This window comes from Leiobunum rupestre, chromosome 1 (assembly GCF_980474605.1).
Source record: "Leiobunum rupestre chromosome 1, qqLeiRupe1.1.hap1, whole genome shotgun sequence".
NCBI classification, from domain to species: domain Eukaryota; kingdom Metazoa; phylum Arthropoda; class Arachnida; order Opiliones; family Sclerosomatidae; genus Leiobunum; species Leiobunum rupestre.
The window spans coordinates 90,969,980-90,987,555 of NC_143384.1; the positions used below are offsets into that span (position 1 = coordinate 90,969,980).

At 35.6% G+C, this 17,576-nt stretch overlaps 1 protein-coding gene across 1 annotated transcript; it reads left to right on the forward strand.

The window, feature by feature from the left end:
* The first annotated feature begins 2,993 nt into the window (after positions 1-2,993).
* Positions 2,994-16,934, forward strand: LOC149968888 (uncharacterized). The gene is made up of 10 exons (XM_090169268.1): positions 2,994-3,043; positions 3,090-3,198; positions 3,893-3,997; positions 5,240-5,569; positions 7,524-7,650; positions 7,717-7,867; positions 8,256-8,502; positions 8,558-8,676; positions 15,513-15,639; positions 16,035-16,934. Exons 1-10 carry the CDS (start codon positions 2,994-2,996, stop codon positions 16,224-16,226), a joined length of 1,557 nt encoding a protein of 518 aa, XP_090025394.1. The 3' UTR covers positions 16,227-16,934.
* Positions 16,935-17,576: the final 642 nt, after the last annotated feature.

Genomic DNA, 17,576 nt, shown 5'->3' on the forward strand with positions numbered 1-17,576 from the left:
CTTCCATTTCGCGGTTCATTGCTTGCTGCCATTCGTCTCTTTGTGGTGAATGTATAGCCTCATCATAATTGATGGGTATTTGTACTTCGGCGCAATGAGCTTCGTGACTTTCTTCGGCGACACAGCTGGCCATTCCAGCCTTCTTTGTGAAATCAAACAAACTCAAGTCCAAATCCAAACTATTCTCTTGTCCGTATCGTTTCACATCAGGTAATGATCTCAATGTAAAGTTGTCAGGACTGCGATAATATATATCTCTTTGACCCGCAGTGGCCCCAGATTGGCGTATCTTCACCTCTCGTGTCCAACCAGGTAGGCCAATTGCCGCTTCTCGTCCCACAGGGTGTACTCTTGCGACCTCCAGGTTTTCGGCGGGTTCTGCTATGTTGACTGGTTCTAGCTCTGGCTCTGGTGATGCGTCGATTGAGTAGAACACTATATCAGATGTTTGTGGTATATTCCCAATGTGTTCCACTCCAATCCTTTCCTCAACAAATGTGACGTGCTTGGACTCAATTACTTTTTTCTGTTCTGGGATCCATACTCGATAACCCATGGTATCAATGGCATATCCTACCAGCACACCAGGCACGGCCCTTCTGTGAAACTTGCTCTGACGTTTTTGAGGAGGAATGTGAACAAAGGCTTGACAACCGATTCTACGTAAGAATCTACCACTCGGTCTCTTCTGTATCCAAAGCTCGAGGGGGACCTTATCACCCAACTTGGAATGCCTTGTACGATTTCGCAATTTCGCTGCTGTTAGAACCAGCTCTGCCCATAGTATGTGAGGTAAATTACCATCTTCAATTAGTGCCCGTACCGTATTCAACAAGGTTCGGTTTGCACGCTCCGCAACCCCATTCATCTGTAGTGAGTATACGTTAGTGCGCTCATGCACTATTCCTGCGTCTTTACAGTAGTTCTTGAATCGATCGGCCAAATACTCAAGCTTTGATTTTCGTATTAGTTTGATTTTCCGCTTCCGCCTTGTAATCTAGGAAGCATCGAAAAGCGTCACTTTTTCGCTTCATTATGTATAGTGACATATATCGACTACGATCATCAATAAACGATATAAAATAATACGCTCCGCCAAGTGATGGAATACGGGCTGGGCCCCAGACATCGGAGTGCATGAGCTGTAGTACTTCTTGACTTCTGATAGTCCTGAGCGGTGGATGGGTGCTGCGTGTACTTTTTGCAAGACGACATGGTGCACAGACCTCAAGATGCCCTCTTGGAAAGTCGAGCCCATCTAGCAATTGATGGTTTGCCATATATCGGAGATCATCTTCATTCAAATGCCCAAGGCGTTTGTGCCACAAATCAATCCCTTTAAGCTTTTCTTGACTCTGGTTTGTCGCTGTTGAGTGGGTTTCAACAATATTCTGAGGATCCTGCTCGTCGAGTGGTCCATCCAACAAAACTTCAGCTTGAATGGCGTAAAAGTTCTCTTCGGACAAATGGGCCTTAAATCTGAAATCCCCATTTGGAAAATATGTTGTAAAACAGGAATGTTCAATTACCGACTTGAAACCGGCTCGGTCCATCAGGCGGCCGGACAGTAAATTCCTATGCATACCTGGCGTATGCATAACTCCACGAAGCTTGAACATGTTTTCATCTATTTTCAGCCAGATATCACCACGCCCAATAACCTTGGATTTGCCTTCACCAATAATGGCTTCCGAGTCATATTGTGTGTAAGTGAAGAACCATTCCCGACAATTGCAAAAATGATGCGTCGCCGCAGAATCCACAATCCAAGTACATGATCCGGTAGCGCTAGTCATCATCGCTGAAGCATTAAATGCACCTCTCATGACTTTCTTTTTCTTAGGTATCTCTGGCTTCTTATCTTTATCTTTAGTTAAAGCGGACTTATTCCTGCAATCTGCAGCTTTATGACCCCAAATATTACATAGATTGCATCTACCTTGATATCGTTTGCTTTGTCCTTTCGAACCATGACTCTTTTGAACTTGAGCTGTGTAAGCCGTAGATGCGTGTCCGGATGCTTCTTTCAACGCTTGACGTCCGTACTCCGCTATGAGTTGATTCTTTATAACTCCAGGCACGAAGTTTTCTGGAGATGCATCATAAATAACAGAAACCAGACTTTGATACGATTCAGGTAACGATCCTATTAACTGGTACGATATCTCTTTGTCAGATACAGTCTCACCGGCCTCCACAAGTTGTCTTTTGGCATAGTAGACTCGCCCGATAAAAACTGGCATCGCCTCTCCTTCCTGATATTCAATGTTATAGAATTGGTTTCTTAACATTCCAATCCTAGCTCTTGATTGTGGTTCAAAAGCTGCATGTAAAGCTTCCCAGATCCCAGTGGTGGTTGTTTCCCCTTCTATTAGACTCCTGATGTCTTCAGACAGTCCAAAAGCAATCGTGGAATAAGCCTTTGACTTTCTCTCTTTGTACTTCTGTATTACTGCATACCCTGCTGTGTCTAGAGGGGCAGACTCACTTTCTTCCACTATCTCCCACAAGCCTTGACTTCTTAACAACATCTCCATATCGAAACGCCAGCTGCGATAGTTATCTGAGGTCAATCTTGCCATTTGTCCCATCATTGAAACACCTGAACCGGCGTCCGCCATTTTCACGATGTTCGTAACTGCGTAGTTCCGCCGGAATACTGTTTCAACTTAAGCCTTGTACAGTCGCTTGTTACGATTTGCATTCACTCTCCCCAGCAGAGATGCCAATGGAAGTTTGAACACTTAAAGAATGAATGAATACTTCATAGTTAACAATAAAACAATTTATTAGCAAGCTATTCTATTTAACATTATTTACAACTGAAGTGGTTAGCTGGAGAGGCAGGGAGAGACTGACTAGTATACTGCTTTTCTTAAGATCACCGGGTTGCCATGTGACCATTACGCTGACGTCATGGAGAAATTGGCGGGAATAGGGCAAAGCTCAAAATGTTTTTTACATGACTATTTACAGTTAGCTTACTGTCGAGAATGACATTGAGGTATTTTACCTTAGTAGATTTGACCAATATGGTCGCAAAGTAAGAAACATCATTAAACAAGTCGTGTCCCCTCCTCCATGTGAAGGGAACCAGGCTCGTCAGGATTGACGGTGAGGTCAACCTCCCTACACCAGCATTCCACTGAGATGAGAGCTTTTCTCATCATGGCTGAAATGGTTCCTGGGAACTTCCCAGTAATAATAAAATAATAATCATTGCAACAGTCTATAACCAGACACTACAGCAGGGGGGAAAGAAAACCCCTTGAGATTCGAGTAGCAGAGAGGCCAACATGACCCGATCAGTCAACAGAGAATCGATCCATAGACACGTGTCATTGATACAAAACGCTTAGCAGCGCCTTAAGATTGACCGCTTTTCAAATTTGTTAACTTTACTATGCCTATAGTGGTAACTAAAGAATTAATATTTTGCTATTTGAGTTGGTGATGTGGAAGCTTTGCTTCAATAAAGGTCCATCATTGCCCCCTTATTTGTTTCTCTGTCTTCTTTTATCTCTTGAATCAAGGCAGCCTATGACTTGTGGATGCATGTGTTGGAAAAGATAAAAATCTGATAAAAAGTTTGTTAATAAATGGGCATTTTCTGTTTTCTTTCAGTGAGCTTAACCCTGTGCATGGTGTCTAGATTAATTCTATTTTCATATGTCTATAGTCTCGTGTAGCACTAAGATAAATTATCTGTATGTCATTTTGCTTTTCCATGTTTAGTGAGTTTGTCGACGGAATAGTTTCTAGACAGGAAAGTTTCAAAGTTCAAAACAGATTTTGTCTATTAACCAATGTTTTTTTAATTAATTAAGGGTTAATTTGTAAAAGAATTAAGTTAAATTTATAATTGAATTATTTTATTTAAAATATATTTTAGATTCCGCTTTTGATATTAAGGATTGAAGAGTTTAAAGCAGCTGTTGATGAAAAACTATGTTGGAAAGAATGGAAAGGTCTCTTTAAACTTTGTACGTATAAAGTGGTAAGTTGAATATCACGCAAATTTCAGTTGACAATTACATCTTTTTAATTACTAAATAGGCCACAGCCTAATTGTAAACTATTATGAGTAGTATCTTGTTAAGGTTTTATATAAAGGATTCCACAAGCCCAATAAAAGGAGAGCCATGCATCCAATGTTTTTCAGCGTCATTTTCTGATATTGACACATATTAAAACTAATATCCCAACTGGAAATGGGCTGCGTGTTTCTCCCCTTATGGGTGCATCCTTTTAAGATTCTTAATAGCATGCTCATTATAAAATAATCACCCACTTTATTAAAATTTATGCAGCCATTTTTATTAAAATAATTTTAAAAGTCATATTCATAATACGTTTTGGCTGACAAGATCCGCTGTCTTCAGTTGTTAACACTACTATAAATCTCGCACACCAGAACAATTCCGATGTCATATAAAAATTGTTTCAAAAGACACAAAGGGAATTTTTTGTATAGTTAGATGTTTATAGATAAAGGAAGTATTTTGAAATAGCTATTTATATTAATAAAAACTAACCTGAAATGAACCTAAACTCAGGATCGAATCTTACTAAAAAATAATTGTAACAATCTAATTTAATAATTCATTATACGCGTATAAGATCTATAAAGATATTATATAATAAATTCCCTTTTTTGTCTTTTGCGAGTTTCATTCTAGTGTTAACAACTGAAGACGGCGGCTCTTGTCCGCTGAAAGTACTGTGAATATGACTTAAAATTATTTTAGTAAAAATGGTTGCATAATTTTTATTATAGTGGGTGATTAATTTTTTTATTTTTAATATGCATGCAAGCAATGTTTGAAACGTTTGTCACTTCGGTCAATGCTTATAAGAAATTCTTAGGAAACAAACTTAACCGCAATCTATTTTAGTTTATTATAGCTTTCAGAGGTGACAGAAAGATTGATCTTATAGGTCTTAGTGCAGTGCTTTTCAATCTTCTTAAACCACTACTCCATCAACATAAATAGATAAATTTATTGCTCTCAAACCCCTCTTTAAATAAGTAATTAACTATGATTTGTAGAAAGATAAAAGTAAACGTTCTTATAAGCGATAGTAGATGATGTTATGCAATTAGGAATATAGAGGGTTTATGTTTGAGAGAGGAGCTTAAATTGATTATTCTGTTTATGTTATCTATAAACTAAATACGTTCTTGTTTTTACCTTAATTTTTTTTACTATAATACTGAATTAGTTCATTGTTTTAACAGGCACGGGTTCTAAGCAAATTAGTTCACCATCGATCTATTCTTCAAAGCATCATAAACAATGTCTGTGAATTTGTGAACAGAGAACAATTTACGAACAGCTTGGTGCAGTTAGGCCTCTTAGACCCTCCTCCAACTCCGCCGCCTCTCGCCACACCGGGATCTGATGCCACTGGATCGCTACCTAACCACAAATCTACAAATTCCTCCCCTAATCGAACGAGTAATAAAATGTGTGCTAATGGAACTGAATCTGAAATCTCCGGAACATCTCCTTTTTCTGGCATAAATGATTTACTAAAATCACCAGCTAAATCCGACATTACACCGCCTGTAAGTAGCTTGTTTCTGTTTCATGCAATATTTAAGTTCTTTACTAAAAAAATATATTTTTAAAAAACCTGAAGCATATTATAAAAAGAAAGTTGATGCTCAAGATTTTATTTATCTGTAGGATATTTTTTTTTAAATATTTGGTTTTGCCATAATTGAGAATCTACCAATTTTCTGTTATTTTTGATTGAATTCTGCCAGGAATTCATACCTCGAACTTGGAATGGTTATCTCGGCCGATTTCCATCTATCTATTGGACCGTTTTTTTTCATCATTTTGACGTCAGAGCATACGAGTTTTCTCTTACGATTTTCATTGGCTTAAAAATCTCCTACCAAAATATCCTGGACCCCTACGGTACGTTCAGCAGCAGTCAACGGAAAAAAACCTGATGGATTTGATATTTTCCACCGATGAGGTTTTTCGTCATAATAACGTCGTAAGTTGCTGGGCGATTTTTTTTTCATACACGCCACCGAAAACGGTCCCCGAGATCTTACCATAGGGAATACGGCCGGATAACCATTCCAAGTTCGAGGTTTGAATTCCTGATTCTGCTTTAAAGTTTCAAAAACTAAATTAAAGTTAAATTAAAATTTTCTGTAACAAATTATACAATTTTTTCAAAAAGAACTCATGCTACGACTGATACTAGATGGTGCTATACAATTAGGAAAAAAATAGTTTATTTTTGAGAGAGGAGGAGAGGTCATACGTTCTTGCTCTCATTTCTTAATTGAAGTTATGAGAGACATTTCTAATAAAATAAAATTAGGAAAATGTTATTTTGAGATATTGGGGTTTGAAAAAACCAAAACCGATACCTGTTTTTATTTCCAAGAAATAATCGAAACAGCTGGTATCGCTCGTTACATATTTACGGCTCTAATATTTGATTAGATATAATTGACGAGTTACAATAAATAAATCTTTTATTTATAATATCAATTTATTAGTTAACATTCATACTCACAACGTAGTCCAGTCCATCTATTTCTAATTTGTCATAAAGAAATTGACAGTACATGTCTTAATTATGAAAAATAGTTCTAATTTAATAGTTTTCGTTGCTATTTCCTATCTCAGTCCTTTCTCCGCACTCTCTCTCTTCCACATGGGGAATGAACCTTTATATCCCGTCCGCGTTCTGTGTGACGTCATAAAAAATAAAAACTCGGGGCAAGGAGTCTGCAGCGGAGCAGGCGACATCTGATTAGGTAATACAGGCAATCGCCTTTTGAGGGGCTGGAGATTTTAAAGATTGGCTTCCTTACAGTTATTTTAGGAAAAAAATTTCTATCTTCCTTTCAAAAACGAAAGAAACAATGTATGAAGCCATGCTTACATTTGTTTAAATTGTTTGAAGGGCAAGGGAAAATCATCGTCTCTACTCAGTTAATGTAGATTTTAGTTTCTATTATTCGGTATTGAATAATGATGCTCTTTTATCATCAAGAGGCACATGTTTCTTCCCTTACAAAGCTGTTGGAAGTATTTCACCAAAAAAATGACTAGCGTTAAGGTAAACGTGTGAAACCTTAGAGTATTATAATGTACTTAAATGTAAATCTGGGCTGTATGAAAAACTTTAAAACTGAGAAAACTCTTTTAAATAATGCATCTAGGTGGAAGCACCTTTCAGCAACTCTAAGCTAAAACCGACTTATCCGGATTTTGCCTTTCGTATACAGAATATCAAAGGTGCTAGAAATAATTCTATAAAATTCACTTAATGGATGTTAACTTACACTATATTTTATATTTCCTATATAAAAACATGAGAGTTTGTGATTTATTATAACACGATGTTTACAAAGAGACCATCAACTTGGAACGCAGCTGTTACTTGCTGAATAATATATTGCTAGGTCAAAATCCGTCACATCTAAAAGTTATTTTTCTTTGGAATCAGGTCTGAAATATGTGTTTCTTATACTGTCTTTTCTTTCTTAGCTGGCAACGTTTGAATCTCTTTGTCGTTCTCCTTTGTCTCGAGATAGTCTTTTAGCCAAAAATTCAGTCAATTTACTTAGAAGTGGTATAGGAACCGATGTTAGCTTCGAAATTCATACCATAAATGGTAACTAAGCTTACCAATTCATTTTGTTGATAGAAGAAAGTTACGTCATCTTATTATTAAATTTAGCTGACACAGTGATAGACCATACACAAGGCATTCCAATGGCTGAGGAAGAAATTGAATCTTACGTTGTCCGAGCTCATTGTGTGGTAATTGCAGCTAGGTGTGATTGGTTCAGGAGGGCTTTGCTTAGTGGCATGAAGGAATCAATAGACAAGTAATTTTTTTAAATTAAAATTTTCCTGATATTACTTAGTCTAAGGTGCTTCTAAAAATTAGTCACATTTGGTGTAATTTAAAAAATTCCCTGACCTACCTCTGAAACTGTAGTGTAGCCAGGCAAAGTAAGTTTTAGTGGTCATTTCATGACTCTTAAATTTCGTTAAGCCTTTTCAACAAAAGAGCGGAGTAGATTATGTTCCTTAAAGATTTTTTTGGAAAGCAAACCAATGTAGTTAGTCATAGACAACATTATTTTAAGTACACTTTACAAAGTCGCTCCAGGGTATTTTGATATTTTTTGACATCACTAAAAACATATTTATGGTTATTATTTTTTAACAGTATAACCTTTTTACCACATAAAAAAAACATTGTTTTTTTAGGAGGATAGTGGTTCATGACACAACACCAACTTTATTCAGGATTTTTCTTGAATATCTTTATGGAGGTCATTTAGATTCTAGTCAACTAAGCACTGAACAGCTAGCAGATTTAATGCAACTTAGTGATCGCTATGAAGTTGACAACTTAAAAGTAATTTCTGAAGATGCTTTAAAGAATCATATTGATGACGATACTGCGTTGTTTCTTTTGAGCATTGCTGATCAGTTCAATGCTAGGAATCTAAGAGTAAATGTTTTTTATTTTAACTATTTTTAAAATGTTAAATGAATTTTTTATTTAGAACGCAACATTAGAATTTATAGCTGTGAACAAAGAAATTATTCGCAGTGAAGTTTTTTATGAGCTACCAGAAGATTTGCAATCTGAAGTTGAAGAAATGATAACATGGGCCGAAATAAGGTGAAGTAAAACATTACGAGCTTGATTACAGTTGGATAATTATATCAAAAGTTTATTATAAACCCTCCTGAAAATACAATTATCCTACCAAGGCCAGATAATTATACACTTAAATTGTCGGTAAATTTGAATTTTGTAGCAATGTTGATGTTAAATCAAATTTTTAATTAACGTTTAAATAAAGTTGGGGCTATTGAAATTTTAAAAATAATATTAATGGTTACAATTTTTACTGGCTAAATTTGAAATTTGTTGTGCATTGTTGTATGTTCAGGCTGAGTTATTGAAATTATCGTACAGCTTTAAAATTGGCTTAAAATTACTGACACGTTTGATAATTATTGTACGTCTGGCAACGCTGCTTGTAACACTTTAAAAGCTATGACATTTAAGACAACAATTAGAGAACAAAATTTTAAAATTAAGATAACGTAACTGGCTACCACGCAGTTGCAGGAGTTTCCAAGGCCTACAAAGACTATTACGCCTGTATTGTCCATTTGTTCATGGGCTAAGGCAAGGCTCGGCATAGCTAATTACCCCCAAGCATCAAACGTCCTTTTGGTTTTACAAAAATAGTAGAATATAGTTGTAAAAACCATGCAACTACTACGCTAAGCTAGTATTCTTTTGTACTTGCTCACATTGCACCATGTACTGAGAGTGATATAGTTGTGAATTCCCATTGAACTGGTTCCTGCCACAATTTCCGTGGTCTATTTTTTGTCAAATTTAATGTAAGGAAATGGGGCAAGGACATATCACTTTCATTATTTTAAACTTACAAGGAGACGACCCGAGGTGTAACACACCGATTTGGTTCAAACTCGGGGGTTTGGTAGACCTTCATGTAACTTGAAAAACTCCAAAGGGAAATTTTTCCATAGCCAACCGTTTTGCCATGGCAACCAAAAATGTTTTTGACAACACAAAATGGAAATTTTCCCATTGAAAATGACATGTGAATTTGACCAATTTTGAGGATACCCCCTGTCACAATTTTGATAAATTTCGAACTTTTCATTATTTTTCGTAGAAGGAAAGTAAGGGCGAGACGCCACTCCCGGGTTCGGGTTTGGGTTCGGGATCGAGGATCCAGGATTTAAGGGGTGAAATGGGGGTAAAATCATCGAAAAGTCAATATATTTCGGGTATTTCTCGCGACGATTTGTTCTCTCATATATCAACATATTATGTCCAGGCCAACTTGTTCATTTATCTACGCTTATCTCGAAAGATACTTGAACGTATATATTATCAAGTTTTATCGTACGGAATAAGTTGAAATGATGTAAAAATTGATAACCTAGGCGATGTGTGCGCAGATTACCCGGGGGACGCGGTTAATTTGAATTTAAGAGTGTTTTGACGTAATGGAATATTCGTTGTTAAAGTAGAATGGAAATATTTTTAAACTTCATTTTAATATCATTGTAGTACGCTTGACACTTGAACCAATCTCACGAGTATTTCTTAAAACGAATATCTCGATCGCGTTTTATCGTACGAAATAAGTGGAAATTATGTAAGTTGTATGATTAATAACCTAGGCAGGAAGATAGCGCGCGCGCGTGTGTGGATTACCTGGGAGGCGCGGATTGCCCGGGCGCGCGGTTAATTTGAATTTAAAACATGGATTCCCTCTCCGAAATAATTCATGTACCCAAAATTGGACCGCAAGTTTTTTTCTTTTAGGGGAATCTCTATGGGAGTTTAACATTACAATAAAGCTAATAGGTCCAGTTTGGGGTACAAAGGGCCGAAAATGGTGACTTTGGTCGTTTTAAGGGTACTTTTGGTCTATTTTGGTCCATTTTTGGGTACATCAGAAAAGCAGTTGGAAAAACGAAGAGCCTTATTTTTTTTTTCCACCCATCTCCAAACTCCAAAAATTTTTTGCTATAATTTATTTATCCCTTCCGTAGGTATAAAATAAGATAAAAACCACTTACCTATATTTTAATTACGGTAAATTAAAAATACTTAATTAGTGTACTAAGTTACGTTTAAAAGAACCTTTTGTAACAATTCCAATATGTAAATATAGGTATAAGGATTGAAAAAATACTTAAAGTGGTTTTACTGATAAACTCTAAAGGAATTTAACTTTAAAGGGTATCTTAGATTATTGTTTTTAATTTTATTCAAGTTGAAAACGTATTAAGAGTCCTTCAAAGTACTATAAAAGGATTTTATTTACGAACTTAATTCATATTTTCTTCAAACTTTCAATTCGCTTTTATTACTATTTAAATACGGTAAAATATAATTCTTATACACAAATATAGTCAGAAAGATACTATAAAACACTAAAATTAAAATTAAATTAAATTTGTGTGGATAAGATTTGTAAATATCATTTTGAAACTAATAACTTTCACGCTTTATTTAAGTCAAGCCAATAAAAACAATTACCTATATTTTAAATACGGTAAAATATAAATACATTTCCGATATGTAAATAGGTAGAATAACACTATGAAAAGTTCCTTTTTCTTCTTTTAATACGACAACACACAACTCTGATACGCAAATATATAAAGAAAATATAAAAAAAAAATTTACTCTACGTTCGATACGTTAAAATACATTTCCGATACACAAATATAGATAAAGAAATACTATAAAATGTAAAAAGGTAGAAAAATACTACACATTAACCATTATGAATTTAAGCTTACAACATCCTTCACGTATAGAGCATAACATATATGTTCAGAGTTAACTTGTTTCCTCGTTATCTTTATCGCATGTGTTTTAAATAGCGTATGCATTTCAGAAATCTTTTTTAACATATTGAACGCCAAGAAAAGAGGCTTTTGTAGTATTTTTCCTCCTATATTTACATATTGGAATGTAATTTAACGTATTGAAGGTAAAGTATAGAGATTTTGTAGTATTTTACTACCTATATTGGCATTTTGGAAGTATATTTTAACGTGTTGAATGTAGAGTATAGAGAGTGTTGTAGTATTTTTCTTCCTACGTGACTACACCGGAAACGTCTCTGTGTTATTCGCTTTAGTAATCAAGCCGACTCTTAACATATGTTTTACTCTTTATTCTACGAGGTTTAAACATACACCATTTCAGTACATTCTTAACTTATTCCATACGCTATTTAAAACACATGCGATAAAGATAACGAGGAAACAAGTTAACTCTGAACATATATGTTATGCTCTATACGTGAAGGATGTTGTAAGCTTAAATTCATAATGGTTAATGTGTAGTATTTTTCTACCTTTTTACATTTTATAGTATTTCTTTATCTATATTTGTGTATCGGAAATGTATTTTAACGTATCGAACGTAGAGTAAATTTTTTTTTATATTTTCTTTATATATTTGCGTATCAGAGTTGTGTGTTGTCGTATTAAAAGAAGAAAAAGGAACTTTTCATAGTGTTATTCTACCTATTTACATATCGGAAATGTATTTATATTTTACCGTATTTAAAATATAGGTAATTGTTTTTATTGGCTTGACTTAAATAAAGCGTGAAAGTTATTAGTTTCAAAATGATATTTACAAATCTTATCCACACAAATTTAATTTAATTTTAATTTTAGTGTTTTATAGTATCTTTCTGACTATATTTGTGTATAAGAATTATATTTTACCGTATTTAATTAGTAATAAAAGCGAATTGAAAGTTTGAAGAAAATATGAATTAAGTTCGTAAATAAAATCCTTTTATTGAAGGACTCTTAATACGTTTTCAACTTGAATAAAATTAAAAACAATAATCTAAGATACCCTTTAAAGTTAAATTCCTTTAGAGTTCATCAGTAAAACCACTTTAAGTATTTTTTCAATCCTTATACCTATATTTACATATTGGAATTGTTACAAAAGGTTCTTTTAAACGTAACTTAGTACACTAATTAAGTATTTTTAATTTACCGTAATTAAAATATAGGTAAGTGGTTTTTATCTTATTTTATACCTACGGAAGGGATAAATAAATTATAGCAATAAATTTTTGGAGTTTGGAGATGGGTGGAAAAAAAAAATAAGGCTCTTCGTTTTTCCAACTGCTTTTCTGATGTACCCAAAAATGGACCAAAATAGACCAAAAGTACCCTTAAAACGACCAAAGTCACCATTTTCGGCCCTTTGTACCCCATTTCGGACCAAAAGTACCCCAAACTGGACCTATTAGCTTTATTGTAATGTTAAACTCCCATAGAGATTCCCCTAAAAGAAAAAAACTTGCTTTCCAATTTTGGGTACATGAATTATTTCGGAGAGGGAATCCATGTTTTAAATTCAAATTAACCGCGCGCACGGGCAATCCGCGCCTCCCAGGTAATCCGCGCACGCGCGCGCTATGTTCCTGCCTAGGTTATCAAGTATCATACAACTTACATAATTTCCACTTATTTCGTACGATAAAACGCGATCGAGATATTCGTTTTAAGAAATACTCGTGAGATTGGTTCAAGTGTCAAGCATATTTAAGTACTACAATGATATTAAAATGAAGTTTAAAAATATTTCCATTCTACTTTAACAACGAATATTCCATTACGTCAAAACACTCTTAAATTCAAATTAACCGCGTCCCCCGGGTAATCTGCGCACGCGTCGCCTAGGTTATCAATTTTTACATAATTTCAACTTATTCCGTACGATAAAACTTGATAAGATATACGTTCAAGTATCTTTCGAGATAAGCGTAGATAAATGAACAAGTTGGCCTGGACATAATATGTTGATATATGAGAAAACAAATCGTCGCGAGAAATACCCTAAATATATTGACTTTTCGATGATTTTACCCCCATTTCACCCCTTAAATCCTGGATCCTCGATCCTCGATCCTGGGATCGGAGTGTCGACCTTACTTTCCTTCTACTATTTTTTATTTATATTTTTTATTTTTTAGTATTTTCAATTTTTTTTTTTCAAAATTGTGACATAAGTATATGTATTTGTACCCCGCTGCTCCGCCTTAAGCACTACAGCGGCCACCTTAAACAACCAGCCCTGGACAAAAGTGCGCTTTGCGAAACAACGTTCGGCCAGTGAGACAGCCATTTTGACCGCCTCACATATAGCAAACAAACGCCCTCATCACGGCCCAACAAAAGGCGACACCATGGGCTGCCCGAGACCCACCCTCGCACAGCTGAGGACTAGAGTGGCTTCCTCTTTCACTGCAAACTACCCTCCTTAGTAGGTCACAGAATGACGAATGTGGAACACCCATGAGGTTCCAGTGACCCAGCGCCCCGATCACATGACCTTGAGAGCCGGGTATGGAGCCCCCCACAGGCTCCAGTGACCCCATCACACCACTAGATAGGGACATAAGTATATGTATTTGTACCCCGCTGCTCCGCCTTAAGCACTACAGCGGCCACCTTAAACAACCAGCCCTGGACAAAAGTGCGCTTTGCGAAACAACGTTCGGCCAGTGAGACAGCCATTTTGACCGCCTCACATATAGCAAACAAACGCCCTCATCACGGCCCAACAAAAGGCGACACCATGGGCTGCCCGAGACCCACCCTCGCACAGCTGAGGACTAGAATGGCTTCCTCTTCCACTGCAAACTACCCTCCTTAGTAGGTCACAGAATGACGAGTGTGGAACACCCATGAGGTTCCAGTGACCCAGCGCCCCGATCACATGACCTTGAGAGCCGGGTATGGAGCCCCCCACAGGCTCCAGTGACCCCATCACACCACTAGATAGGGACAGTGGGAACACCACTAGATAGGGACAGTGGGAACTAGATAGGGACAGGGGGTACCCTTAAAATTGGTCAGATTCCCATGTTATTTTCAATGGGAAAATTTCCATTTTGTGTTGTCAAAAACATTTCTGGTTGCCATGGCGAAACGGTTGCCTATGGAGAGATTTCCCTTTAGGGTTTTTCAAGTTACATGAAGGTCTACCAAACTCCTGAGTTTGAACGAAATCGGTGTGTTACACCTCGGGTCGTCTCCTTGTTAGTGGCAAGAGTAAAGTTAGTCATCATGCATTCATACACAAAGCATGCATTCTGAAATGAAAGATTATGCTAATTACAATCTGCCATGTTGGTATAGTCTTAACTTATGGGGTAATTCACAAATTTAGTGGTGATATTATCATGTGTAACATGTCATAAGTATGCCCTAAAGGCATTTTCCTTAATGCAGGGGCGTAGGAACGTTCTAGAAGTTGGAGGGGGCAAAGATAAAGAATGGTTTTTAATTTTTAATGGAGTGTAGCTTCTCCGAATGCTTGTGTACTTGTTACTACTACCTAAATTGGCGGGAAAAGACTGAAATTTAAACACAGTTGAGGTTGTATAAACTGTATATGCTTTTAAAATGAAAATTTTAGCCTTTTAAAGATTTAAACTGACCAAAGGTTGGAGGGGGCAATAACATTAGTTGCCCCTCCCAGAAAAATTCTAGGGAGTGGCATTGCCCCCCCCCCTGCCCCTCCCGGTTCCTACGCCCCTGCCTTAATGAAGCTAGCTTTGGTCAAGAGCTGTTCAGTTAATTACATAACTTCCAACATGTTACGAAATATGCATCATCAACCTTTTAGGGGAGTTAGGGAGGAGCCACACCGTAGTTGCATCTGAAAGCATGATTAATTTCGTGCCTCAGCATTCTGAGAGCCCCTCTTAACCTTAAAAATTTGCTTTTAAAATGGTATAGAAGAAATATGTATGTTCTCAAAATTATAAGGAATTAACTTTTCAGCTCACTTATTCATGTTCTCTGGAAACGTTATATAGAGGCATATTTATCTGTGTTAAATGTGATATTATAATTTTTTTGATAGAACTTTTAATAGCTTTTCATTTAATCAAATGATTAATTTTTTGACAGAAGTTCCACGCGCAGTGACTTCTGCTCACTTCCCCAATTTCTAGGTCCAGATAGCCCCAGTTCCATGTCATCTAGTCTATTAGATATCGAAGAACTAACATCAGCAATGAACGTATCTGGAAAAGAGGTGAAAGATTTTCTTTGATATTTAGTTCAAATTTCAGTTGAATTATTTAGATTTTTTAGTTAAAACTTGTGGTACAAGATTTTTGTTTTTCAGTTCAAATTTGTAATTTTTTTATTGCAATTTTAGTATTTAACCAATATTGTGAGGTATATTCAGGAAATTTGTTATGATTCTGGGTGCTTCATTGGGCTAATGTACAAAGCTTTCTGCTACTTTTGATGCCGATATGAAAAAATTAGTATTAAAACTTCATTGGAATGGGAATAGTAATTTACTTCTAATGTTAAAGGATTATGTTACATGGACGAGTTATTAAGATAACTTTTTGTTATATTTTGTAAAAATAACATTTTTCATGAAGTATATTGTGGTTGTTTCTATTTTGATAATTAAAGGGTGAAGTTGCATCAGATTCAAGTTCTCTAGAGGACCTTCCTCTAACTCAAGATTCTACGCAGCTAGAAGCTTGTGTTGCACAGTTACGGGACATAGTGGGAGAAGCAGTTCCGAGGGAGGAACTAGTTCAAGTTTCATTAGCTGCAGATTATGATGTTAATCGTGCTCTGAATTTCTTCTTCTCATCCTGATTAGCCTTTATTTAATTCAATGAACTTGGTAAATAATTCCTTTTTACTACATTCCCACCCTTTTTTCACTTTCAACATAAATTTCGAGTTTTAAATAAAATTCAGTGCTCGTTGTACTTAAATTGTCAAAAATTTATCCCACTACCGTGCAGTTTTTTTTCCAGTAAACTAAAAATTTACAATGCAAATTGAATGTTTTGTACAGTCCGTTTGAAAATAACCATATATAAACTGACAATTTTGATTCTATAAAAAACTTCTTACATGAAAGTTAACTTATGTCTGTAAAGGCTGACATTTAGTGGCATTACAATTGATACGTACAAACTATTGTTCTGATAATAGAATGGTACATTTTGTAAAAATATTTTGTTGTGAGCTTTCCGAACTAGCCTTATTGCTCACATGGTCTTGCGGTTAAGTTTTGTTATACTTCAAATTGAGGTTTAAAATTTGTTCGTTGCTGAGTTTCACAAATCAATCTTAAAATCGTTATTTTAGTTTGTGTTCAAACATATTGGAAATGTTTATACTTGAATCTTAGCAATGAGAAATATTTTGTTTTATATTTAGAAATATATAAATTATTTCTCTATACATATTCCATCAGGAATGCTTCGTAATTATACATTGTGTAAATGTAATTTAAGAATTTGAATACCAGAATTTCAACAAATAAACTAAAAGCATTAAACTTAATTATAAATTAAGTACTTTGTAGGCATTGATTGTTAGATCTTACAATATGTATAGTACACTTGCTGCCCAATTTATGCACATTTATTTAGTTTTTATTACAAAACTTTCTTGAAATTCAAAGTAATTACATTTTAAAGGTGCAATTGTGTATCTCCATTTGAGCTAGACATATAGCTAAGCGCTCTTTGTGAATTGCCTAGAAACTAGTTGGGTTTCAAGGAAGTTTTGGAAAATGGTATATTGGACCAATTTCAATTATATCCAAAATTATACCCAAAAACTGAAAATATTTGGAGTTTGGCATTGACAAGGAAATGTCAGAGCTGTGTTCTAATACCTCCAAAGTTGTGTAAATAAATAGTTTGAGTGTATCAATCATAGAGATAGAAAACAGGTAGAGGGAAGATTACCACATAAAGGCGCCCTTGTTTTTGACCGGGAAATTTCATCGCCCCTCTGGCGCATGTATGAGAAGCGGAGGTGGGCAGGATTTTCTTGGTGTTGCTCCGCGCCACCTATCGATTGGCAGAGTAACTAGTACTAGGCTGACATTTCAAATTACAAATAAAGGCTTAATGTAGTTCATTTTACCTTTCGTTGATGGCGCCACATAATCTGTCCAGCTAATGATCTCATACATTGGCAAAAAGG